The following is a 27133-nucleotide window of genomic DNA, read 5'->3' on the forward strand; positions in this document are numbered from 1 at the left end:
TTCCACTAAATTTCATATATTTTACAGTAGACAGAAGTTATAAGGATTCTACAGATGCCACAGTTTTCTTGAATAAGGATTTTTTAAAACCAAGTGAACCAGTTCTCAGAGCTGATGTTGGACTTCCGTACCTGCTCATTTTCTTTTTGTAGAAGTTCTTTCTCAGCTGAATTTGCAACAACTTAAACTACTTTTATGTTCCATATCTTCTAGAAGTTAGAATATGTGAAAAATACTCTAACTAAACCAAGAAAAACAAAATGTAGCATCAAAGACTTCAACAGTTGGAAGAATTTATCACATTTTTAAAAATAAGTCTTTTTCAGTTTTAATCATGTAAGGTGTTTTCTTATGCTTTGCTCGTGTTAGCAAAATTGCAAAGTTTGAAACTTTACCTATAACTACGGAGTCCTTCAATAAATCCCAAATGTTATCCATTATTGCCATTTTTACCTGCTACCCTTCCTTGAATTGAAAAGGTTGTCATTCTTTTCTAGTTAATTTGTGAAATACTGTAATCTTGCCTGTCCAATTCAGAAAACTAAGACATTAGTTCTGACCACATAATTTTGTGAGCTTTTTACCTCCCAGAGGAGGTGCTCGAAGCCCCCCAAGATCATAGTAGGGAGAGCTGCTCTTCCCTTGGGGAACATGGGGGCACCCTGAAGACATGACTGAGCCTCTGCCCTTGGATGTGGAAATGCAGAAAACGACTTTGTCCAAAAACGGCTTGCTGTATCTTACACAACTATCTCTCCTAAAAGAAATCAGAAACGTTGAGCTTCCTACAGCACCCCAACCATTTTTGCCTTGAGCTTTGGCCATAGAGTTGCCTTAACTTGTAATACCAAACCTATGCCTAGACTTTCCTCTTCATCTGCCTCTGACTCTGCCCCCTTCACCTGGCTAGTTCCTATTGGTTGTCCTTCAAAAGGTAACCTAGTGTGTCTTCTCATCTGGTCCTTCTCTTTGGCCTTGCATAGTTGGGGTTAGGGGCTTCTCCTGTGTGTCCATTGTACCCTTAGCCTTTTTGTAGGAATCAGAGGCAGGAATACCATGAAGCCAAAGAAACCTAAGTGGTAGGACCCCTCTTTTGTACAGGCCCTTCCAAGACCCTGGTACCCCAAATTGTTTTGGCCTTAGACCCTATAAAACCTGATCACCTTCTGCCTAGAATGTATCACAGTGTAGCTTAAAATTACATGGAGATGAGTTTCGGGTGAGCCAGAGGTAAGCTGAGGGGTTTATCTGTGCAGCATTAAAGCCCTTAACATATTATATAAAATTATTTGTAATTTTATTTTCTGTTTACCACTAGACTTTAAGCTCCTAAGGGGTAGGGGCCATAGCTTATTCAGGGTCATATCACAGAGACAAGCATACTACCTGGTGAATAGCAAGCACTCAATAAATACATTTATTATAAGCCTGAATACTTTGTTGATTTTTCTCTCATGCATGACTTTTTCCTATATTCCAGACCTCTTCTTAAAATAAGTCACACCATATTTATAATCTATGATATGTTTAATCCTTTTTACTGAGGTGGCTCATCAAGTCTGAGTGATTCAGAAGAAAGTACATTTATTAATCTGAAGAGAGAGTATTGAAATTAGACTGTCTCTGAATTAGTGCATATGTATGTCCTAATTATAATTACCAAAGCATTCCTCTAGGGGTATTCCTAGATATGTTATTTCCTTCATCATAATTTAGCCAACATAAAATCACAAAATTTCAGCTTCTAACTCTTGATTAGCTTACTAAAGAAGGAAAGTGTAAAAAGTTATCATGGTTACAGATGACATTTATTAGATCAAAAAAAGGTGTCTATTTCACTACAATCCAAGTCACATGATCCTGGAGAAATGGACAAGAGCAATTGTGATGATGTTCAAGGAATGCCTATTTGCTTATGCTTCTAGAATGGCATTGCCTTTGAAACCCCTAATAATACCTTCCATAAAATATTCCATTTAAATTAACTTTGATTTTAAAAGTCCCATGGAGCTGGTTTTATGGAATAGGTTGAGTGCTGTAGGGTACAACTGGCAGCTTTACTTTTCTCCAAATGTTGGCTTCAAGTGTGTTCCAGCTCCCTTTCTGAATTCTTGCAGAGGTCCCAGAGCTTTTTGGTTATTTTCAGTCATTCAGTTTTATATCCAACTGATCTTGTAACTCATATAACAATCCCATCCTTAGCAGCTCAAGAACCCTGGTTTGAGGAAAGGAAGAAAAGTTGGCTACTTTCTTCACTTCCACTCCTCCTCTTCAGGCCACCACGAGATTCTCACATGGCTGAGGTGGGATGTCATTGAAAGGAATGGAGGAATGGAGTTAAAGTCTTGTGCCACTGATACAACGGGATTCTGGCCATAGGTGTTCAAGAATTTGAACCCCCTCCCCAGCCCAGGAGTGCCTCGTTGTACCTTTCCTCCTGTGAGTGTGCAGTCTCTGGGTCACTCTCAGGTCTGGCTCCTGGAAACACACCTACGGACTCCTTGGATGGGGGTACCCTTTCCCAGCACAAAGCCCTTTGCAGCAGGGCTCAAGAAGACTCAGACGATGTGGCCCTCGGCAGTGACTACTGGGCTCTCCAGGAACACCAGATAACCCTGCTCTCCAGACGGTGATGAGCAGCCTGGCCTACAAGAGTCTCTCTTCTTGCCTTGCCCGTTTCTGATGTTAAGTGATCCCCCTGGGGTACCTCACTTGGCAGAGGTGGGAGGCATCCTCCACCTTTCTCTATAGTGAAGGAAATGAAATGCCCCACTGTTGTCTATTCCTGACTTCATTTACTTCCATGATATTATCTTTGAATTAATGAAAATTAATTAATAAATTATAACATAAATAACTTTATGCTATAATTAATTTTTGTTTCATGGAAGTCAATTTTTATGCTCTTTTAATTTTTGTTTCAGTGGAAATTGGATGGCTTTTCTAGTTAGCAGTGAGGCGAGGATATTCTCATGTCTCACATTCCTCTCTCCAAGCTGAAGCCACATACCCTAAATGAACCCTTTTTCTTAGTTCTTGGATATTTTAAAAAATAAAAACCCAATATGCATTATATTGGATTATATATAAAAGCACATTTCATATTAGAAAAATGCCAAAGAAAGGTAACAGTGAGTTCTAGGGTACAGCTGGGTGAAATGCTATTCCTTTTAAAGAGTTTTGACATTTAGGAAAGAACATCAATTGTGACAAAAGCAGAGTTGCTGTGGCTCAGTTGTTATTCTAAGAAATTTTCTAAAAGAAAATTTAAAAAACAGGTAACAATTTCAAAGGACAAATAAAGCTGATAGAACACTCAATTCGTCAATGACACAGACTGAGAGATCCACTCATGGTCATTAATAAAACAGATGAGACAGAAGGTACTAGGTATATCTAGCTTTGATCTAAGTGCTTCCGAAACTCAATTTCAAGAAAAAGGAATATTAAAGGGAAAGTTAGAAGCAATCGACTTTGTAACTGATTATTCCTCTCCAGTGTTTCAATAATGGAAATCCTTCAGTGTAAATGGGTTTTAAAATGGAAACAGCTTTATGATTTAGGGTTCTATTATGAGGACATCAGATCCTCCTTTAAAGATAGAAACTCAGGATAAGTTCAGTTTTAATTTGACAGAAAATCCTTTGTTAAGCCTCGCTAATTTTTAAAGCCATTTGAATCCAGATGCATATTTTTGAAGTATTAGAAAATACTGAGATAATATTTCTCTAGTTTCATGAAGCTATGTAGAACTCAGTGTACTACTTGCTCTCTTATTTACCAGATTTCTGTCTTCCAGTATAACCTAGCGTTTCACCCTGTATGACTTAAGATCATTTTCACATCTCTAGCAAAATTACTTTCAGTTACATGCCTTATTACACTTATTTAAAGGCTTATATTGAAAAACACAGCGTTCTCCAGAATATTTTTTTTCTAATATACTTACCAAACACGGGGAACCCAAAACCCAGGTTTTTTCTCTCCAGGCCTCAATTTTAAATTTAAGTTCTTTGACACACTGACATTAATTCTGAATATGCCATTGCAGTCTTCCTAAAGTAGAAAAACAAGGAGAGAGGCGGTACCTGGTCAGAAAATGAACTCAGAAAAAATAAAGGATAGGAAACTCTTTCTTTCTATCTTCTTTGATAGGAATACCAAAAGTCCTTTATCTAACAACAGCGATGTGGACAGCCACCCAGCAAAGAGTAACAAAGACTTTGGAGACAGGCAGTTAAAAGTTGATGCTGAGAATATTAGTTAAACAGGCAAAGGACCTGAGTAGACATTTCTCCAAGGAAGATATGCAAATGGCCAAAAAGCACATGACGAGATACTCAGTATCATGCGCCATCTGCCATCAGGAAGATGTCAATCAAAACCATAATGAGCTATCACCTCACACCCACTGAGAAAGCCATAACCAAAAAGTCAGATAACAACAAACATTGGCCAGGATGTGGAGGAATTGCAGTCCTCTTACTGGAACCCTTACATACCGAGGCGGGTGTAGAATGGTGCAGCCACTTTGGAAAACAGTCTAGCAGGTCCTCAAACCACTAACACAGAGTTACCATATAAGCCAGCAACTCCACACTCCTAGGTATCTACCCAAGAGAAATGAAAATGTATGTCCCTATAGAAACTTGTACAAAATGTTTACATAAGTGTTTTTCACAATAGCCAAAAGGTGGAAACAATCCAGATGTTCATTTTTGAACAAATAGATAAACAAAAGGTGGTCCAGCCATACAAGTGAGTATTATTCAGTCGTAGGAAGGGATGAAGTCCTGGTACCTGCTACAACATGGATGATCCTTGAAAATATGCGAATTGAGAAAAAAAGTCACAAAAGACCATATGTTATAATTTTATTCATATAAAAGTCCAGAACAGTAAACTCTATAGAGACCAAAAGAATATTAGCTGTTGTTTAGGGCTTGAGGTGGAGGCTAGATAAAGAGATGGAGGTAACAGTTAAGAGATATACAGTTTCTTTTTAAGGAGATACAAATGTTCTAAAAGTGGCTGTCGTGTATACAACTGCATGAATATGCTAAAAAACCATTGAATTGTACACTTCAAGTGGGTGTACTGCGTGGTATGTGGATTACATCTCAATAAAACTGTTAAACGGGTTTTAAAAATTAAACATCCATAGGAAATTTTTGACCCATTTCCCATTCTCCCTTTGGTTATTTTTGTTTCTTTGGCCATGATGATCATATTTTGAACCTAAATCTCTTTTCTGGGTTCAAGGTGTAGATGGTAAAATTCTTGATCACTGTTTGAATATTTCAACAGAAATTCCATTTTAATTTGCTTAAAGCCTTCTTTGACCCTAAACCATGTCTCCTCTTGGCCTCCTCCTTTCTGTCCCTGGACCAGCATCCTGGCAGTAGCCCAGCATCAAGCTTAGCATTCCCTGGGCTTTCCCTGTCCTTCCTGGCCCACGTCTCCATTCTTACTACGATGAGTTCAGTAATGCCAACATTACTTCTTTCTGGATTATCAGCACAATTCTTTAAAATAAGAACATTTAAGTGCAAATAACACATCTTTAATTTATAAAGCCTGGACAAATAAAAGGAAGAAAACTTACCTACAATTGCCCACAGACAAACACAATGAACATTTTGGAGTATACCCTGCCAGTCTTCCTTCCTATACGTATCTGAGCTCATAAAGTTTTCATTCTTCCATTGCCCACTTTTTTCAGCTAAAACTTTATTGTTATTATCTTTCCATAACCATACCTTTTTACGTAGAACATTATTTGAAAAGGCTGTGTTGTAGTGTATTGTATAAAGGTCCCTTGACGTATTCAGCCTCACCACCTTTTCCAGTTTGTCTTCCTGAACCCACCTGAGCCCATCTTTGATTGCATGAAGCAGTCTGGTATCTTGGTGAAAACCCAGGGTGCCTGGACACTAGTTCCCTGCTTCTCCACTTATTAGGTGGGTGACCTTGGACAAATTATTTAATCTTTCTACACCTGTTTTCCTCATTAGGATATGGGTAACAAAAACAGCACTAGGAACAGTGCTTTGTACTTTGTGGGCACCAGGACGTGTCTGATTCCTCTTCTTACCAACCTTTTGTGGTTTCTCTTCTCATCAACAAAATTCCAAACCCCTTAGCCAGGCATTTCAGGTGCTTGAGGATCTCTCCCTAACTTACATTTCTGGCCTTGTTTTTCAGTGTTTTCCTACATGGGTGAGAATGAAATTAACACTCACTATTGAGATTGGGTTAGGTACTTTGCATAAACAAGGTAATCTAATCTTCATAATATTGTGTGAGAAGCATTTGAGGCAGACATAGGTTCGGAAGGATTAAGTGACCAGACTAGGCCACCACCTCTCCTAAAGTAGGATTCCAATCTCAGAAGCTGTGATTTCGAAGCCCATGCTCCTTCCTCCTTGTTCTGTCCCTGCCTCCACACTGTGACTCTTCTTCGCATGCTCTGTGTCTTTCTTCACTGCTTGCCCTGCTTGGAAGGCCCTTTCCTGCTCATCTCAAATCCCGCCTCCTCCCTGGAGCCCTCCCAGCACAGTACTCCCAGTTGGAAGCACAATTTCCCATGCTGACATCATAGATTCCACGTTATTTCTGCTTCTCATAGGCTTTTGAAAACTGCTGACTTTATATTACTGTTGCTTGAACATGAAACACATGTTCTGATTGGACAGAAAATGCTGCAAAACAGAAGCAAGGACCTCCTAATGTTTCCATTCCACATTTCATTTCACCTATCACAGTGCCTTGGACACAACTGATATTTAATGACTATTTGCCAAAAGGTATCCTCAGCGTTTGTTTACAGGGCTTTGGTGACTAAGTCCTAGGCTCCATATCTATGACTATATTGATCTCATGCCATCTGTTGAGTTTTAAGAAAACAAACAAAGGAGCAGAGGGAGGAAGTGCTCAGCCTCCTACAAAAACACATGTTTTCCCAACTGGAAACTATGGGCGCAGCAACTCAAGCTTCGCTGTCTTTAACAGGAACTGTGTGTGATCTAAATCTCGGCGTATCTACTCTCCCCTTTTCTTTGGATTTCTCTCTTCTTTTAGTAAGATGGGTTGAAGTCCTCCGACAGAACTGACGTCACCTTCGCTCATATGGCGTTCTTGGCCTTGGCCTCTTATGTTTGGATTTGAGAAGACAAAAGGACTCAAGCCCCGTCTCACCGTGCCAATTTCTTTTCAATCATTCTGCTTGGTGCTGGTGTTCTCTGTGATGGCTAAGTCTCCTTAGGCTTTCCATCTGAGCCTTGCACAGACCTCACTGCTCTAGGAAACAGGATAAATGCTTCATGAAATCTGTGTCTACGCTCATCTGCTAGCTGCTGTTACCATCAATCTTCAGCTTTGGCTGGGGATGACTAGCTAATGTAAAATCACCATGCTCTTAGGCCACTGTTAATATACTGAGTCATCCAAGATTCCTAGCAGGCTTCATCCTGAAGTGTTGGTATTATCTTTCTGGCCTCTGTTCAGTGTGGATCGAAAATCACTCTTCTTTCCACACACAAGCTTGTGGATGTTTGCGTCAGGTCTCTGTCACTTTCTTTATCAGCTAATTTGATACAGCATGACCGTCAGGCCACGTTCCTTGTTCTGTCTTCTCAGATTTATCAAAGCTCCTGGAATCTCTCTCCCAGTCTGGCCTTTGTTTCAAATTCTCATTATTAATATAATTTATAGTGTATTTTGGCTGGACAAAGATGTAACCTGTATTTTGTAACAATTAGAGAACAATTTGTATCATTGAAAATCTGTATTAGATACCCATATTTGCTAGAAATATATAATGTAGTTCAGGTCTAGTAGGCCTTTTGAAGATACACATTTAGGAACTAAGGCATCATTTTATTGGGATCAAAGATAAAATACTTTTCTAGTTTATACATCAGCAGTAGTTGGATTACTTTATTAATCTATTTGTAACATAAGAATCCTAAGAGAATGGGACACAGTATGATATTGCAAAAATTGTCTAATTATTAACTAAACTGTGTCCCCCTTTTTTTTTTCTGGAACACACAACTAAATTCCAATCTCCCTTGCAGTATCCCTGCTCTTTACAGAGGAACATGAATGCAGAGGATTTTCCCACAGCCCATTCAGATGGAGACGGCTCTCCACTCTTATCTCCAGCTCATTGAAGAAGGCTCTGAAGACATTGCAAAGGGTGGCGACACAGGATAGAAGGCATGTGAGTCCCTGAGTGGTCATTTGGAGGAGAGCTGTATATATCGTATATATTGCAAATGTATATATTGCAACTGATCCAAGATACAATATATACATTTCATTATGTGAAGTTACTGAAATGTTGGGCTTGCTACAGCAGTGAGCCTCCCCTTATAACCAATGACTGAAGAAAGAGAAAGAAACGCTGTGGTGCAAGTATTCAAGTTTGGGTCTTTGTGGAGGTCCTTGTTGGTTATCATAAAGAGGGAGACTCTCAGCAGCTAGAGCTAATATAAAAGCACTGGCTTTCTAATGGGGAGAAAGCTGGAGTGGGGAAGCAGTAAAAAGGGGTGAGAACCAAACGCTGCCTCTTGGACATTTTTGCATGGGCTGTTTGCTGATAAGAGTCTTATATGACAACAAAGGAAGGATCAAGTTAGCTAAGACCTCAAGGGAAAGTATCCGAAGCTCACAGCTATAACAGCTAGAATCTTGGGTGACTACACTCAAGTTGTCAGCAGTGGATTGACACTGGAATAGAAGGGAGGAGTGACATTCTCTGAGGTGTGCTTTTCATCTTATTAAACTTTCTAGCCAGAAGGGACATATCGCATGTTAAGCAAAAAGGAGTTTGTGGGAGGAGAATTCTTAGAGTTGTATAGGGAGTTCTAAAGTAGGCTTGGCAGCCACTGGTACCACATATTTGCCAAGGGAGTGTAAACTACCTTTTTTTTTTTTTCTTTTTAGGGACAGGGTCTCTTGCTCTATTGCCCAGGCTGGTGTACAGTGGTGTGATCACAGCTCACTGCAAACTTCACCTCTTGGGTTCAAGTAATCGTCCCTCCTCGGCATTCCAAAGTGCTAGGATTATAGGCACATGCCACCACACTTGACCCTTAATTTTTATTTCAAAAGACAGAAAGGTACATCTTACCCTTCTAATAATGTTGGGATCATTGCACTTTGCCAGTTTTCCAGCAAAAAGCTGAACTCCAAAGCTTGCAAAAACGAGCATTAATGTCAGCAAAAGAATGGAGACCTGAAAGAAATTGATGAAATGTTAAATCTCTTGGTAAAGACTAAATATTAGGTTTGGTTTAAACAGTGACATAAATAGGAATTTTAAGATAACATTGTATAAAAATCATGGGTTTTTGATGATATATTTTAACTTTTCCACCAGAGGCCATATAATTAGCCTTACTGGAAGGTCAAAAGGAGAAAATTAACAAGATTTGAATTTTTAAAATGGAAACATGAATTTCATGTAAGAAAATGGAATAAGGTATTTTTGAAATGGCTTGCACTTTCCTGATTTTAAAATCAACACCTTGCTCTTTTTCATTTAATGGAAAAGAAAAAAACGTTTAAATAATTATATTTTGACCATTTTTCTCCCAAATGGATATATACACACACACATATATATGTATATATATAATTTTTTTTTTTTTTTTTTTTTTGAGATGGAGTGTCACTCTGTCGCCCAGGCTGGAGTGTAATGGCACAACCTTGTCTCACTGCAACCTCCACGTCCTGGGTTCAAGCAATTCTACTGCCTCAGCCTCCCGAGTAGCTGGGACTACAGGCGCCCGCCACCACGCCCAGCTAATTTGTGTATTTTTAGTAGAGACGAGGTTTCATCATATTGGTCAGGCTGGTCTTGAACTCCTGACCTCAGGCAATCCACCTGCCTTGGCCTCCCAAAGTGCTGGGATTATAGGCGTGAGCCACTGTGCTCGGCCTGGATTCATGTTTTTATTAGCAGAGCACAAATGAGCCGGACAGTGGCTTAGCTGTCTTGTAATCGTGAAGGTGTGCATTAGAAGAATGTTCTATGCACAGAGGAAAGGAGAGAATTCAGTCTTGAAAAGCAAATCTGTTAATTAACTCATGCTCCCTCTGCTGGCTGACTTCTTTGGTCTCAGCAGAGAAGAGTGACAGAGGGTAAAATTTGGGACAAGTGAACTGCACTTGTTGAATAACCTAAACATACACCTAAGTATACTAAAATCACATTGACCACCATCAGGGAAAGGCACAAATTCTCCTCTAAAATTTATTAGTGATCAAAAGATTCATGTACATTCGTTGTCAGGTGATACTTTCTTTTAATTCCAGCTGTGTGAAAAGCCACCGTTCTATGGTTTTGCATAAAGAAAACAAGAATTTTTAAACACATCTTAAAAAAAAAATCGGCAACTGGGAGAATGAGGTGGGTGGATCTCCTGAGGTCAGGAGTTTGAGAGCAGCCTGAGTAACACGGTGCAGCCCCGTCTCTACGAAAACACAAAAAATTAGCTGGGAGTAGTGGCATGTGCCTGTAGTCTCAGCTACTTGGGAGGCTGAGGCATGAGAATCACTTGAACCCAGGAGGTGGAAGTTGCAGTGAGCTGAGATTGCACCATTGCACTCCAGCCTGGGCGACACAGCAAGATTCTGTCTCAAAAAAAAAAAAAAAAAAAAAAAAAAATCAGCAAGGATATACCTCTAGTAACATCACAATCTATCTCTAAAATACATTCGTATCAACCACAACTAGAGCTGTTTTCTCATTACAGGTATGTCTCTAGAAAGCAAGATCCAAAACGAGCCTATGTAAATTAACTCATGCTTCTCATGCACAAGCAGACCTCATCAATAATAAGAATCTTTTGATCACTGTTTTGTAAGGCAAAGCTCTTTCTGTAACAGATTGTGAACAATGAGCCTCTTTCTTGTTGTTTTATCTCTGGCCTTGTTTTCAGAAGACCCTAAATCAACATTTGCCCAGCTAAAAAGTACGTTTTGCCCGCTCAATCATCTTTGTAATCACTCATTACTGTAATGCTGAAGTTACTTAAAGTGGGTTATACCTATATGTTGCATTTTTAAAGTTGTTTCGTGTTAACACTCCTGAGATCTAGAGAAGAATTCTGTGCTATACTCTTTCAAGAACACACAGAATGAAATTAGGAGCCCAAATGCATGAATTCCTAATCCCATTTGTGGAGTACACGGTGTTGAATCTTCTTATCCTTCATTTTCAGATGGGAGGAAACTAAAACCCAGAGTATAAATTAGAGTCAAGAGGTAGGACTGAAAGAGTCAGCAGATACGAACTCTTTCAAATCTCAGAGTGCTTCTCTTTAGGTGAATTAAATAAACTTCCATGCCAGAGGTGCCCACAGGTAAAGTGTTTGAAGGTGCACTGTGTTTTGTTAGTGCCTCTATAACCCTCTGGCCATAACCAAAGCTATTGAACTGACCTTGATAAGCAAGACTCACTTTTTCCTCATTAGCTACTAGAGTTGGACTACTGTGAACTGGAATCAAAGGATAATTCTAACATACCAAAAAAATTTCCTTGAAGCCGCTGAAAAGTTCTCGAACAACTTTCCTCATCTGGGGCACCAGTTTGAATATGCGCAGAGGCCTCAGGCACCGAAGGACCATGAGGAGCTGAGCTCCCGATTCAGCAGGTACATTTTGAGGCATCCAACAAAGAAATATCAAGCTCACCTAAAGGGGAAAAAACAATCTCTGGAATGTATACAATTCATCCCCTGCTAGTTACATTTTCTGAGAGCCAACTGGCCACAACTTTTCATTTAGCAGAGATTCCACTCACTGGTTATACGTGCAATCTGTTAACTTTAAACAACAAGCCTCATCTGGACTTGCTAGATACCTCAAAGGGAAGTCATCATGTATATGCAGGAAAGAAATGGAGGTGTCCACACCGTGTGTGCGTGTGTGTGTGTGTGTGTGCGTGTGTGTGTGCGTGTGTGCGTGTGTGTGTGTGTGTACACCAGTGCATTCTTTTAACTTACTACTCTGGAGGCTGCGCTGATGTCAGTATGGCTGGAATTCCTTTTATCAAGGTTACTGCTATTTTATCAATGATCTGCAACATGCTACCTGTTAATGATCACAATTTTCCTTGTTGTGTCTGCAAAGACAATGATTTCATGCCTTCTTGGACATACAGAAAAAATAAAAAATTCTTTGAGCCCATTTCTGTGGCTTTCCAGCCAGTTTTACTGGACAGTTGAATGGGCACCTGCTATAGCCAGGTATTTTATGCATTGGAATCAGGAGAGAGGTCCAATCACAATCACTTTAGTTGGCTTTCAACAATAAGGGGCTCATAATCAATAACATGGTTTATATGAGACAAACTTTGTTTTTTTTTTAGTATAGAAGCCATAAGATTTGTGGGATGCAAACTAGGTTTGCTATATTACACCTTATTCGTGTATGTCTCATTCATACATAAAATTGTGATTAGTGTATTTGAACAACGTAACTATCCATAGATATTTATGATGCTCTTAATTTAGATTTTACATGCGTGGCCCTTATTTGTATATAATGAACTATGAACTACTCTAGAGTCCATTTAAGAATTCAGTTAGGGAATCTAAACCTCTGTGACTCACACTATATCTTGCACTTATACCAAGAAATGCAGGAGATTTTACAAAACCATTACATTTTTCATTTAGGAAATAACCAAAAACTTACAAGATATATAAATATGTCCATTACTCCACCAAAGTCTCTGATGACAGCAGTTGGAGTGAAAAATAAGCCATCTGCCATAATCTTCAGATTAAGCTCAATGCTCATGAATATCACAAACACATACTCAGCAATCTGAAATGGGCAAAAGGCAGTGTGGTTACAATGAACGGAAAAACGGCAGGTCAGTATTTTACCTCCTAGTGGTAAGCTGAGATTTAGCAGCGGTACCTGCAAAGTAGGTGCGTGCATGACTCTCCGAAACGGGGACTCAAACATCATGGAAATGCAAGAGCAGATGGTTACGATGATCATGACCCAGTCCAGGTAAGTGACCAATCCCAGCAAATCACTGCCAAAGACCAAACAAAACTGAGAAACATAAAGGTTCCAGGAAAGGCTTCTAAGAGTTAGAGATGATGGCTTCTGTGGCTCTATCAACATGACTGGTATTTTAAAAACATCTTTCCCCAATCATCTATTTCATAGCACTATATAGCAAGAAAATAAAAGAGAATTTTAATATTTGTATGCAGCATAAAATAGTACCTGAAAACTTCAAATGTGCATAGAAAATGAAGTTTTTAATGCTTACTAAAGTTGATGGTACTTTGTATTTTTCACAGCTCCTGTGACAGGGTCTGTTTTAGATCTGTAAGAGAACACATATATAAAATTCTACAACACAGCAAGCATGTTTTAACTTGCTAAAAATCATATTTGCAAACATCTACCTAAAATCTCTTGTACATCCTCTCTACAATGTCCATTATAAAATATGTTAACTGTAGGTGACTCTGGAGGTCAGAGAACATTAGATGAAAAAAAATCCAAAGAATTTGCAGTTGATGCTTATGAAAATAAAGTCTTATATTTCTCAAAATACTTGATTTTAGACTTCGTGACTTTGTTCGGAATTTTCTGACACGGGTAGTAGAAAATTAAATTTTGACTTTCATTTAAAAATACTCATACAAAATCTTTGTCTTAATAGCTCAAGAATGTTCATTCTTTGAAATTATTTAATTAAATCTCCACAATTTAAACAGACTTCTTCCCCCTGCATTTAACTGTGATGTTGTAGAATGATGTATTTAGAATTTCTTGGAAGGGAGATTCATTGTTTCTACTTTCAGAAAGCCTGTGAGCACTGTTAAGGAGATTGCTTACAGTCTTTGTGTATGCGTCCCCAGTTACAACAGAGTCTTCATCAATTGTAATCAACATCAGCTGCCTTGCTGATAAAAGGGAAATTCCACCACACTAACTGAAGTGGAGAATTCGCCATGAGATGTTAAAGTGCAGGCAGCCAACAGGATAATTCAAGATAAAAAACCTACTTCGAGAACTGATCAAATCGATCTCTAAACTGACATTTTCTTCCTTTACTTTGAAAACTCATGGAAGATTTTAATAATTATGACTCAGTTGTTTTAAATTGTGAAAGTCTTTATAGGAGCAGAAAGAACAATGGTCTGGCAATCAAGAGATAGCCAGGTAGTAGCTGGGTCCCTGAGCAAAGCCCTCAACTTCTGCACGCTTAAATGTCCTCCTCTGTTGAAGGAGGGGCCACACAAATGACACCAAGTGGTCCCTGAGGTCTCTGCCATCCCTGAAATGTTATAATAGTTTGTATTAATTTCCTTGAGCTGCTGTAACAAAGTACCACTGGTGCTTAAGACTGGGTGGCTTAAGCAACGTAAGTTTATTTTCTCATAGTTTTGGAGGCTGGAAATCCAAGATCAAGATGCCAGCTGAGTTGGTTCCTTCTGAGGGCTGTGAGGGATAACCCTGTTCTAGGGCTGTCTCCTTGACTTGTGGACAGCCGTCTTCTCCCTACATGTCTTCACAAGGTCTTCTCTCTGTATATGTCTGTGTCCAAATGTTCCCTTCTTATAAGGAAACCAATCATATTGGATTAGGGCCCACCCTAATGACCTCATTTTAATTTAATTAACCTGTTTAAAATTCCTATTTCCAAATACAGTCACATTCTGAGGTTCTGAGGGTTCGGACTCTACTATATGGATTTTGTTGGGGGGAGAACAATTCAGTCCATAACAGATAGCAATTATCATATGCTACTAATTAATAACAAAGAAATCAATTTACTTAAATGATGGCATCAGGGACAGTCAACTACATAATGGGAACATGGAAAGTTTTCTCATTTCCTCCATGACTCTTAATGTCTTCGGAATATTTACTTAAAGGTACTGATATGGTTTGGCTCTGTGTCCACACCAAAATCTCATCTTGAATTGTAGCTCCCATAATTCCCACGTGCTGTAGGAGGGAACCAGTCGGAGATAATTGAATCATGGGGGCGGTTCCCCCATACTGTTCTTGTGGTAGTCAATAAGTCTCAGACAATCTGATGATTTTATGAGGGATTTTTGCTTTCACTTCTCTCTCATTCTCTCTTGTCTGTGCCATGTAAGATGTGCCTATTGCCTTCCACCATGATTGTGAGGCCTCCCCAGCCATGTGGAACTGTGAGTCCAACAAATCTCTTTTTCTTTATAAAAATTACCCAGTCTCGAGTACATCTTTATCAGTAGTATGAAAATGGACTAACACAGGTATGCTTGACAAAAATCCATTTCATCCATTGGTTGCCCGTCAAACTTGGCTTAGGTGTCCACAAATATAGTGTCTTCAGCATTCACCCTACTGATGGCTTCTTACACATTTCTTCCATGTTGGTAGAGTAGAGACAGTGGACAGTGGGTTTCTTTCATATAACAGTTGGTAATGAAAGCACTAGTCAACTTTACATTATTCTCCAATAAACCAATTGAGGTATTTTTACTACAAAGAAACTACAAGCCTGATGGAAGACATGGACAATAACCTTCATTTCACCATGTCCTTTAGTCTCCTTTCGTCTCAGTATTTCCAAAATAAAATATGGAGTTACTAATGCCGATATAAATGTATCAGCAAACTGCTAAAATGCACAAACGAAAATGGCTGTTTTGTGTTTTATCAATGCGAGTTTTCTATAAATGTTAACTACTTGCGACCTTTGTTTGTTTTCCACCTGGTCGGGTGTGCAGCAAAGAGGAGCAGCATGATTAATTAGTCCACAGTTTATTTTGTGACCCCATTAGGATTACATGTTCCTTCTTCTTCATATGACAACACCCCTGCTGTTTGCACGGCTCAGGCCAAACACCCGGCTGAAATGAAGTGTACTTACGCGTTGAAGCGTGCTCGGACCACCACCCGGCAAAAGTTTCTGAACCTGTGTTCTCTCCCGACGATGAACAGTGGCTTATCGAAGTACGGGTGGTTCTCTCTGAGTTCCTCTTCTTGCACTTTCCTTGAAGGAGAAATTCATGGGAGAATAAGGCTAAAGGAAATGTTGCCATTCCCAAATGAGAGCCATGGGACACTGCAGCAACCTGTACCTTTTCATCTCTGCTTGCTCCTTTTTTTCCTGAATCATCTTTATCTCACTGTCTTCTCTCTGTGCATTTCTGTATCTCACTGTATTGGAATGCTAGAAATAAATTAAGAGGGGGTATGTAAAAATAGGAGGGTTTTGAATGCAAAATATATTATCAGTTAAAAAATTAAAACCAATATCTCCCTCGATATAAAGTATAAATATTAATTATATATATTTACTGTTAAACATATATTTATACTAAATGTGTATTTTATAATATGTATATTTATACTAAATGTATATAGTTATATATGTTTACACTAAATGTATATATTTACAATAAATATATTTACACTATATTTACAATAAATATATATCTGTGAGTTGTATATATTTACAATAAGTATGTATATTTATACTAAATGTGTATATTTACATTAAATATGTACACTTAAACTAAATGTATATATTTACATTAAATATATAAATTTACAGTATATATAATAAGATTAAATATATATCTTTAATGGCCACAGTCTTCATAGCAAGAGTATTTTTTCCTCTGAAAAGTAATTCATTCAGCACATATTGACTGCAATCCTATCATGTGCCCGGCACTGTTCTAATGTGGGGGATATGGCAAGTGGAAACAAAACATCCTTGTTCTCATAGGATGTTCTAGTCAGTGGGAAACAGATAAAAAATAATTCAAAATAAGTATATTAGAGGATGCTGAGTGATCTGATTTTTTTAAAAAATCACAGTGGGTGAGAGGAATAGAGAGGCATTCACAGGCTAGAAGATTGTGATTCTAAGTGAACAGGTCAGGGTAGACCTCAATATGAAGGTGCTATCTGAGGAAAGACTAGAAGGATGTGAGGGTGTAGGTTGTGGTAGGGCTGCAGACATGTGTTCTTCCACAGCTGGGAGCAGGCCTGGCATGTCTACACATGGAATAGCCAGGATGCCAGTGTAGGTAAATCTAAGAGAGGTGAGCAGGCCATGCGGGCCCTTCACAGCCCTTTAGATGGACCCCATGGAAGGTGCAGGGCCAGAGTTCCGGTAACTCAGTAGATTTTATAGAAAGCTCTCCTTAGACTTAATTATCTGTGTCTGCTCTCATTCAGAATAAGTGAAAAAGTTAAAATTCTCTAATTTAAATCTCCCCTTTGTGGGAGAAAAGACCTTATAAGAATTTATTGGAAATGATCAGAACCCCATGACATTTTGCTATGGAGAAGGTGGGAGATGGACTTTGCTCTACTTCTATATGAAAGGTAGGATAGGAAGTCTCTGAAGAAGAAAGCTCTGGCATTTAGACTGTTCAAACAGGGCCTTTGCTGTCTATATTTAAACACAGTATTTTCAAAGACACGTTCTGATTTGATTCTTAAGTAGATTGTTGAAACATATTGATGGCGTTTTGAATGAGGGTTGCCTCTTTGACTTTTTACCTGAAAATGTTCTCCGTGCAATACGGCTGACTCTGCAATTCTAAGTGCACAGGCCATGTGTTGGATTTGATGGCAATTCCATGTCAACAATATGGTAGCCAATTGGATAGAGCTCTGGATATTAAAAATCATGGCAGTAACAGATCTTGTGCCAACTAGAACCATGTCTATAGGGTACTGGTGATACCAGGTATTCTCATTGCCAACTTCTAGCTCTTGATTTTGCCTGGAACACTTAGTAAAAACCATCTACTCAGACTAAAACACACAAGTTTCTAAAGAATGAAAGCAGATGTAGTAGGCCAACGCTCCAAAAACTCAAGAAATAAGAGGTCAGTGGTGAAAAAGAAAAAAACAAAATAACCCCAAGGCTTTGCTAACTTTCTCTTGCTAGCCCTCCTTTCTCAAGTGCCATCCTTGACTCTGAACATTCAAGACTACTTTTTTAGCCAGTTCATCCAGATTCAACCTAAGGCCTGTCTTTCAATCAGGACTTCATAATTACAGTTATTTAATATGCCTTTCCTTTCACTGTAATCTTTGCATGGTATAGCTGCTGGGCCATCTAACGCTTGCATTTTTTTCGTGGCTCCTTCATTTCATTTGAGTCTCTGGGATAACGCAGAGGGGTCTACAATAATCGTCATATCTAAAATTCCCAGCCCCCAAATCCCCACCTTTGATTTCTTTACGTGACTTCATTTCACTTTACATTACAAAGCAAATCTGTCACAGTAATGAAGAGATGATGGAAAATAAAAAGAAATCACTCCAGAAATTCCCTTATATTTTTACGAACTTATGATCGGTCTCCTATTCTAAAATTTAAGCTCCAGGAGGGCATTGAGTCTATCCTAGTTCCCCACTGCTCCTCATTCCTTAGAACAGGACCCAGCACATAACAAACACTTGATAACTATTTATAGAGCCAGTAAATAAATACATGACCTAGAGTCTTTCTTGGGAAATACTAGCTAGTCTTTGACAGAAAAATTCTTCTAGGAATAAAATTTCACTTCCTCATATAAAAGCCCTGAAATTATAGACCCTTGACCTAGATTCTAGAATATTTGATTCTTAGGGAATATTCAAAGTCAATGATGCAAATCAAACCTATCTAAAATGCTTAAAGTGTCTTTAATTTCAAGTCAAATGCAACTGATATGACACTTTTGTGTTACAATTTTAACTAAGACATGTGCTTTGTGTGGGATGACTGGAGTTTTCTGCTGTTAAGAGTTACTTCTGGTACTTGGCTACATAATTCATATCCTGAGTTTCCTGATTCCCTCTGGTATGAAGTCTTAAGGAGACATGGGAACGCGGCAGAAAGACTCCGGCACTGACACTGTCTAAGCAGTCATTGAAATACATTTTCATAATCATGCTTCTGAAATCCAAAGCACTGCTTAAAACTTACATCTTGAGTCAAAGTTTCAAGAGATTTTCCCCTGCTGATCCTCTGGCTGTTTGATCCATGTCTTAGTGACCTAAAACAACCACAGTCACTGGTTAATACATGTCACGATCAAACCCGCCTTTCAAGCAGTGACCATGGTAAATTCAAAATAAAACACTTTTTCTGCTACAACACCACCAATGCCTATGATTTCTTTTCGTAGCAGAAGCTTATACTCTTTCCAAATGTCTTTGATCCCATCTAACAAAATTCAGAATTTTTCCTTCTGATCTTAAAAGTGAGAATTTGGCGATCTCCAAGGAAAAGGATTGTGAAGTAGAGATTTTTTTGAATCTTTGGATCTGAGTAGGTGTTTCATTGTTGTAACAAACAGCAAGTAGAACTCGATTCCTCAGCCATGCCTGTCTGGTAGCCAGGGCTGACAGCAGTGGCTGTGTACAGCAACCATTTCCTGTAAAACCCCCTCTTTTTTACAGTCGCTGAAGCCCTGTCTTTCCAAGTATTTACCTGCGCTCTTGGCGAATGTGATGCTGCACGCTGAGGATTGACCTCTCCTTTGCGGGCTGCCCCTCGAATGATCCACTCAGCATGCGCTGTCGGGTGCAAGCTCTAGGACAAAAAAAAAGGAGCCCAAGATAAATGCATGGTTTGTACACTTGAGATGAATAATACATAAGTGCTCATTACTTTTATTATTTTAAAGGCAACACCAATGAAAACAAAGTACAGCAAATAACGTATAATTATAAAGGAAAATGAACTTTACGTTCTGTGTCAAGAACACTTACAAAGCAGAAGTATCACGGCTATGAAGAACGGCTGGAAAATAAACAGAAAGCTCCCCTCTTGCCCCTCCTCCTTCTGCCTCCTCCCTCCTCTCCAAAAATAATGGTAGAGCTTCTATCAGGAGGCCATAAGAAGGAAGGCCAGCCTACCCACAGTGATAGGGTTTGGCTGTGTCCCCACCCAAATCTCATCTTGGATTCCCACGTATTGTGGGAAGGACCCGGTGGGAGGTAATGGAATCATGGTGGCAGGTCTTTCTTGTGCTATTCTCATGATTGTGAATTAGTCTCACCAGATCTGATGGTTTTAAAAGGGGGAGCTTCCCTGTACAAGCTCTCTTGTCTGTTACCATATGAGACGTGCCTTTCACCTTCTGCTATGATTGTGAGGCCTCTCCGGCAACATGGAACTGTAAGTTAATTCAGCCTCTTTCTTTCGTAAATTGTCCAGTCTCAGGTATGTCTTTATCAGCAGCATGAAAACAGACTCATACACACAGGCAATCATGATGTTGGTTTTGAATTTAAACAAGGTTTCTAATAAACCCCCTTTGGGAAGGATTTGTCCACTAAGGCTTCTGGAATGATGAAATATATGTTCCAAGGAGATTTTGCAGAACTTTAGGAAAACATAAAGTTTAGAAGCAAAAATGAGTCATAAAGAGCAGTAACTAAAGCTGGAATTACGCACAACGATGTAAACATACTTAACATGACTGAACTGTACACTTAGAAATGGTTTAGATGGCAAATGTTATGTGTTGTTTTTAAAATCACAGTTCTAAAAAGAAAGACACACAGTTTTTGGAATTATTACCTACAGAAACCTCAGTCTGAAGCTTGCAGCTTACTGGTAACCAGTTACCACTTGTTTAAACCATGGAGACTTTTAAAAACAAGTTCTCTTTGGACCATAACTGGACTTGTGTTAATTTCAGATTTGCTAATGAGTGAAGACAACTGGGTGGCCTAACACCTGTGGTGTGAACGATTTTGGTGAGAAAAAAAAAATTATTCTGCAGAAAATTTTCTCCAACTGGGAATGATAGGAATTCCCTTGAGATAGTTGGTAAGTGGCAAGAAAATAACACAAGGGATTAAAAGACTTGTGTGTCAGAAGTTACACTGCTGTGAACCAGTTGGGTGATCTTTGGGCCCAACTTCCTTATTGGTAAAATGAAGAGAAAGGCTTGCTCTGAAAGACAGCTCACAGGTTTGAAATGCAATGATTTTATCATATGCAAATCTAATGATACTCTATTTGCTCAACACCTGAACACATAATTCTGCCATTTTTTACATATAATTTTCATATTTAATATGTTTCCTAAGATGCATTTGTTGAATGGCTTTGAATAATATGATTGCTGTCTGTCTCAGTGTTAAGATCTTTGAGAAAAGGATTTGTATGTGCTTAGCACACTTAAAATAGCAGCGCTTATGATACATGTATAATAGAAGCATTTTTAAGGACTTAAATATAACACGTATTACAGAAAAACTTATTATATAATAATACATTATAGAAGAACTTATTAAATATGTCATATTTAAGTCCTTAAAAATGCTTTTAATGTGGATGAAGGTAATTATGGTGAATATCCATGAAAAACCATACAAATTCACTGAATGTAAATGTATTCTTGGAAACAAACCCCAAATAATCATTATTTTTCATTTATAGCATGAAGCAACTTTTCTACAGATACATAAATATGTCTAAATAGAACATTCTGAAAAATCTCATTCCATTATACAAGGAGACCACTGGCCACACACAGGTTCCTGGTGGATGAGGGAAGGACAGCAGATGGAAGTTATAAACCTGAGACTGGATGGTAGATGCAGGAGCAAGGGAATGGAAAGGAAGTTTTATAACCCTTTGGCCTGGAGCTGACCTGGACATTGAAACAGGTATAGAAAGATGCCCACGATAGGTTGTTTCTGCATAATGAAACAGCCTTGTACTGCCTAAGCCATTGTCACTTTCCTTGGCCATGTAAGAAATTTTGCTATTTTGGAAAATAACAGTGTTGCCAGAAAGCTATGAACTTCAGTTGGACACAATCAGACCTGCTAAGAGGTTACATGTACTCTAATCCAATGTGCCCAGGTTCATACAAAAGGATGGTAGAAGTTTGCTTTATTATTTTTAAAGGAAATACAATGTTACCATAGACAAGCATATACAGTAAGGCAAACCATGAAATACCAAATAGTGTTTTAACATGCACAATATAATGACAGACCGATACAAATGGGTTCTGAAAAGTAACATGAAATGAAAAATGAATATTTCGCCTATGTGAAAGCACAAAAAAATGACTTGTTTTATACTCCATGTTCCTACAGTATGTTATTAACCAAGCTTGTTTAATGCTTACGGCATTTTGTTATCATTAGTTATTCCCCTTACTAGGCTGTGAGGTGATTAGGGACCAGTTTATCACTCAGCCTCCCCTTCCTAGGAAGTTCAGTTCCTGGCCCCCAGGCTGCCTGCTGAGCAGAATGAGTAAGTGAAAAGGTGGGGAGGGGTGAGTAGGGAGGGTAGCATCAGGTGCATGGGGACTGTGTGACCCCATCCCTAACTTGCTAGTCTCTCACAGTTCAAAGAAGTCCACCCTGCAGTGCAGCTGCTGATGGAAAGTTCTGCCTTTTTCTGGAAGCCTAATGGAGAAGATGAGTTGAGAAAACATAAACTTTAGAAGCACACACTTCTGACTTCAGCTTTTATAAGCTGTGGGACCTTAGACAGGTGATGTGCTTTCTCTGAGCCTCCATTTCTCATAGGTAAAATGTAGAGAACAATAATGCCTTTCCTTCTGACTTCACAGGGAGTTGGAAGAAGTAAAGATGATTATGAATGTGACAGCACTTTGGAAACATCAACACTTTCTTTGAATTTTAGTTACTATTATTTCCTGTTGTATCTTGTCCTGTGTCATGGTGGATGTTGTAACACTCTACATAGCACTGGGGACTGAGCAGCAAGTTTGGCAGAGCATAATAGCAGAAGCTAAGTCTTTTGTGTTCTGACTGATAGTGATGTCCATTGTGGACCCATGCCTCCACCCTCAGAAAAGACATTGCATTGTTATCCCAAACCGAATGTTCTCTGGAATGAACGTCCATAATGGTATTGTGGCAGGCAGGTTTCTAAGATTACCCTGATGATCTCTGGCTCCTGGGTTTCACGCCCTTGGGTACTTACTTCCCTCCCCTTGAATGTGGGTGGCACTTAGTGACTTCCTGTTAAGGAGCAGAAGAATGGGAGAGGTTGCAGAACACTATGACTTCTGTCTTCCTAGAGCTCTCTCTCTCCTCTCCTCTCTCTCTCTCTCATGCTGACTTGCTCTTGCCCTCGTTTGCTTGCCCTAGTGAAGCAAGCTGCATTTTGTGAGGTGCTCTGTGGAGAGTTCCCCTTGGGGAGGAATGAAACCAGCTGAAACTGAAGCCTTCACATCACAGCTCACAAGGAACTGAATCCACTAATAACCATGTGACTGAGAGGGGCTCTTCCCATTCAAGTCCAAATGCATGTAGCTTGGAGAGGGACATGACTAAGTGATGCCCAGATTCCTGACTAAAACTGTGAGAGGAAAAACGTGTCATTTAAATCACATCAGTTTTGGTGTAATTTGTCATGCAGCAATAGATCACGAATGCAGTTACCATCACTGCCTTAAAAAGACTAAGCCTAATGTGCAGTGTGGCTTACAAAGCCCTGTTTAGTCTCCCTCTAACCTCCCTTTCTGGTCTCGTCTTTACCAGGAGGAACCTCATTCTCTCCAGGCCATTTTCTTTGGTCTTTTATATTCGTCACACATGCCATGCTCCAAAGAGCTCCAAGAGAGCAGGCATTGTCTTTACAATTGTTCATGATTATTTCTCAGCTCTTATCCACAGTAGGTGCTCAATAAATATTTGTGGAATGAATGAACCTTGAAATTCTGTGAAGATCAAATATTTTCTTTTTTGATCACTCCATGCTTCTGAAGCATGAAAATCATCACGGACAAAACAGCATGTGTTTAAAATATACTTTTTAAAGGGGCAAGTTAAATAATCTTAATTTTATCTCAAGTTAGAATATGATGCCACTCAGGAATAATGGGCTGCATACCTACGCTAGAAGAGACAGTAATGAAAAAAAAAAAAAGACATTGTACCTTACAACTGAAAAATGCATAAATCTTTCTCTACGTTGTATGTGAAAGCTATTACGGAAGCCTGAAAGCCAACGTGGAAGCAGAGCAGGCTGTAGCAGGTGAACTTATTTCTATTCCTTTAACTGGAGATCAGATCTGTTGCTGGGAACGTGGTCTCCATATACCTCCTCTTATAGGAATCTAATACTTGCAAGCCGCACCAGTGAATAACTACAAAATTTGAGACTTCTAATATTTTACATAAGAAATGAGATGCATACATCCTTAAAGTTACCAAGTAATGGACCTACGCAGAAGGAGAAATACTCGAATATTCCATTTGGTTATATTTTGCCACTTTTCATTTTTCATTAGGGTTGAGATGCCTTTTGGTCTCACATAAGCACAAACAAGGTACGTTTTCAGGAAGAAAATGTTCATTTATTTGTCATCCAGAGTAAAAGCAAAGCTAATGGTGCTGGAAAAATACTGTGATCTTCAGGGACAGTCTCACTTTTCTTAGGGGAAAGACTGGGTAGTGTCAGGTATCAAGGTTCTTAACATCTTCCCTAGATCTCTTCATAATGGCAAGTACTAGAAGGCCATTTTCTTAGGAACTCCATCTAGTGGCTTAATATAAAATATTGGCCTGCCTCCTTGGCTTCTGCAACTGGGAGGCACAAGACTTCAAGTGTCTGGTGAAAAATAATGAAGTCTTTTGTCTTGTCTGAGTGAGGAAATTCTGCATTATGCAGGCATATGTAATCCCTTTATTCCTGTTCCCTGGAGGAGAATTACAGTGAGGCATTTTCCTTTTCCCAGTTGGGGTTAATGTTATGCCCTCTCTACCTTTGAAAGTAAAACAAGATGAGGACCCCTGAGGATGATTCAAATGTGGGAATATTCTTCAGCAAACACACATTCCCAGTTGCAAAAATATTACCCCTGGTTTCTTGCCAAGCCTTTGAGAAAAAAAAATATGAAAGATTGATCCTTTTTTTTTCCCCCTGCATTGCCTTTGTGCTGTGGAATTTCAATTGCTCCTTATATGACAGCCATATATATATAATCTTTTATGGAGGTTGGGGAAAGAGAATCATGTCTTGAAATTGTCTCTATTTTTCTTGACATTTCTCCATCTAAAATATTTTAAAATTGGCCCAAAGATTATGGTTATAAGAGAGATCTTTGGAGCTTTATTAGCCTTTAAACACCACTAGTTGTTTATAGACACAGTAGCAGGGGGTCCCCGGTTCGTTTCTTCTTTGTCTCCATGTCTTCTTTCTTAATGTCCCAGAACAAGGGTGTGGGAAAAGCCTATACATTCTGTAATGAAAGGGAGAGGCCTATGAGTCTTCGAATTACTTTCACTCATTATAGAAAAGTTAGATTACATAATGCCATCTGGTATTAAATGTAATTACCATCTGAAGGAACTGCAGTATAACTTTGCAGAGCATTCCATTTGAGGGATTTTGCTCAAATCTTGAACTCCACAAGTAATACATTTGAAAGTATTATCCGAGGTTGGTTAATGTAATGTAATCACATTAGCAGACAACAGGAAAATGGTCTTTCAGTGGTAATTATGTAAAACTATGACTGTATAACTAAGAGAATAGATAATGAGTATTTCCTGGAAATGGCTCTTACCTGACTCCACTAGAGTGACAATGTGATCTTCCCAAGTAGAGACAACAGCGGATGCTAATGGGTGAGCTCGTCGGTAATGGCCTCTTGCTGAGATGAGGAAAAAGCTGCATTTTTATCCTAGTGGATACCCCACTCCTTTGTGAGTCACCCCTGTCCCGAGTAAGTGGATCTGGCTCTTTCATAGCAACCGCCGGTTAGTTCTTCCCAATCTTGTGTTATTCACAAAAATGTTTTCATAGAAAGGCATGTAAATACATGGGCGACCAGAACTTCATTGTAGGCAGAAAATAAAATAAACCTTGAATGTCTTTACCTTATTCACTTATACCCATACTATAACAAAAAAGAAAAATTAACTCATGAGAAATCCATGCCTTTAGTGCATCTATTAAATTTCAGCATTAAAAATGTCTGCAACCCCGCATCATTCACTGGGATTCAAATTTAGTAACCCAACTACTGACTCAGAAATGTGCAGATTACAATGCAAAGGCTGAACTTTTTACTACAATAAAAGTGAGATTTTGTAAATGTTGCAGAAACTGCATTGGCCAATTTTCAGCAGATATGTATTCCATTTTTTCTTTACTACTTTACTCTCCAGTGATACAATAACAAAAGAAAGACCTTGTTAAAATATCTTCCTGTCTCCATGGTTTTATCTTTCCCAGAATGCCATATAGTTGGAATCATATGGTATGTAGACTTTTCAGACTGACTTCTTTCACTCAGTAGCATGCATTGATGTTTACACTATGTCTTTTCATGATGATAACTCATTTCTTTTCCATGCTGAATAATTATTCCACTGTCTGAATGCACCATAGTTTGCTTATCCATTCTCCTACTGAAGGATATCTTGGTTGCTTCCAAGTTTTGGCAATTATGAATAAAGCTGCCATAAACATCAATGCATGTCTATGGAGACACATATCTATGTATTTCTATGTTCATTTCTATCTCTGTGGAAACAGTAAAGAGATCCTTGGTTGCCAGGGTTTGTGGGGAGGGAGGAATGAATAGGTGGAGCGCAGAGGATTTTTAGAGCACTGAAATTACTCTGTATAATATTATAATGGTAGATACACATCATCACATATTTGTTCAAACCCACAGAATGTACTACTCTAGGAGTGAACCCTAGTGTAAACTACAGACTTGGGGTGATAGTGAGGTGACAGTGTAGGTTCATCAACTGTAACAACTGTACCACTCTGATGGGGATGTTGATAGCTGGGGAGACTGCCTGTGTGGGTGCAGAAGGTACATGGGAAATCTCTGTACCTTTGCTCTATTTTGCTGCAAACCTAAAACTGTTCAAAAAATAGTCTATTAAAAAAAACTTCCCACATCTGTTTGGTAAAACTCGATAGTAGCCCTTCTAATCCATAACACTATTATCATCACTTTTGGGTTTATCCAAAAACAATCTATAAATCATATGCTATCTCAATAAAATATAACATATTTTGATTACCACTAATCAGGTACTATCTAAAAATGTGTTTATATTATTTTTTAGTTATATTTTGCCACTTTTAAATATTTGCTATTTTATGTTTTATGCAAAAACA

At 38.8% G+C, this 27133-nt stretch overlaps 1 protein-coding gene across 8 annotated transcripts in view; it reads right to left on the bottom strand.

Moving 5' to 3' along the window:
• NALCN (sodium leak channel, non-selective) overlaps positions 1-27133 on the bottom strand; it is a 351429-nt gene that overhangs the window by 36085 nt on the left and 288211 nt on the right. For 5 of the 8 annotated variants that reach the window (XM_007960806.3, XM_038007863.2, XM_038007862.2 and 2 more), the window contains 11 exons: positions 25560-25646; positions 19481-19582; positions 18974-19043; positions 16119-16210; positions 15908-16030; positions 13301-13357; positions 12937-13057; positions 12709-12840; positions 11536-11703; positions 9137-9241; positions 3950-4056 (listed from right to left, as the gene is read on the bottom strand). In XM_007960806.3, the coding sequence (XP_007958997.2) occupies positions 3950-4056; positions 9137-9241; positions 11536-11703; positions 12709-12840; positions 12937-13057; positions 13301-13357; positions 15908-16030; positions 16119-16210; positions 18974-19043; positions 19481-19582; positions 25560-25646 (1164 nt within the window). The remainder of the gene's footprint in view (positions 1-3949; positions 4057-9136; positions 9242-11535; positions 11704-12708; positions 12841-12936; positions 13058-13300; positions 13358-15907; positions 16031-16118; positions 16211-18973; positions 19044-19480; positions 19583-25559; positions 25647-27133) is intronic. The other 3 variants (XM_038007864.2, XM_007960808.3, XM_038007861.2) reach the window with 1 other exon arrangement.

The sequence above is a fragment of the Chlorocebus sabaeus genome, chromosome 3 (genome assembly GCF_047675955.1).
Source record: "Chlorocebus sabaeus isolate Y175 chromosome 3, mChlSab1.0.hap1, whole genome shotgun sequence".
NCBI classification, from domain to species: domain Eukaryota; kingdom Metazoa; phylum Chordata; class Mammalia; order Primates; family Cercopithecidae; genus Chlorocebus; species Chlorocebus sabaeus.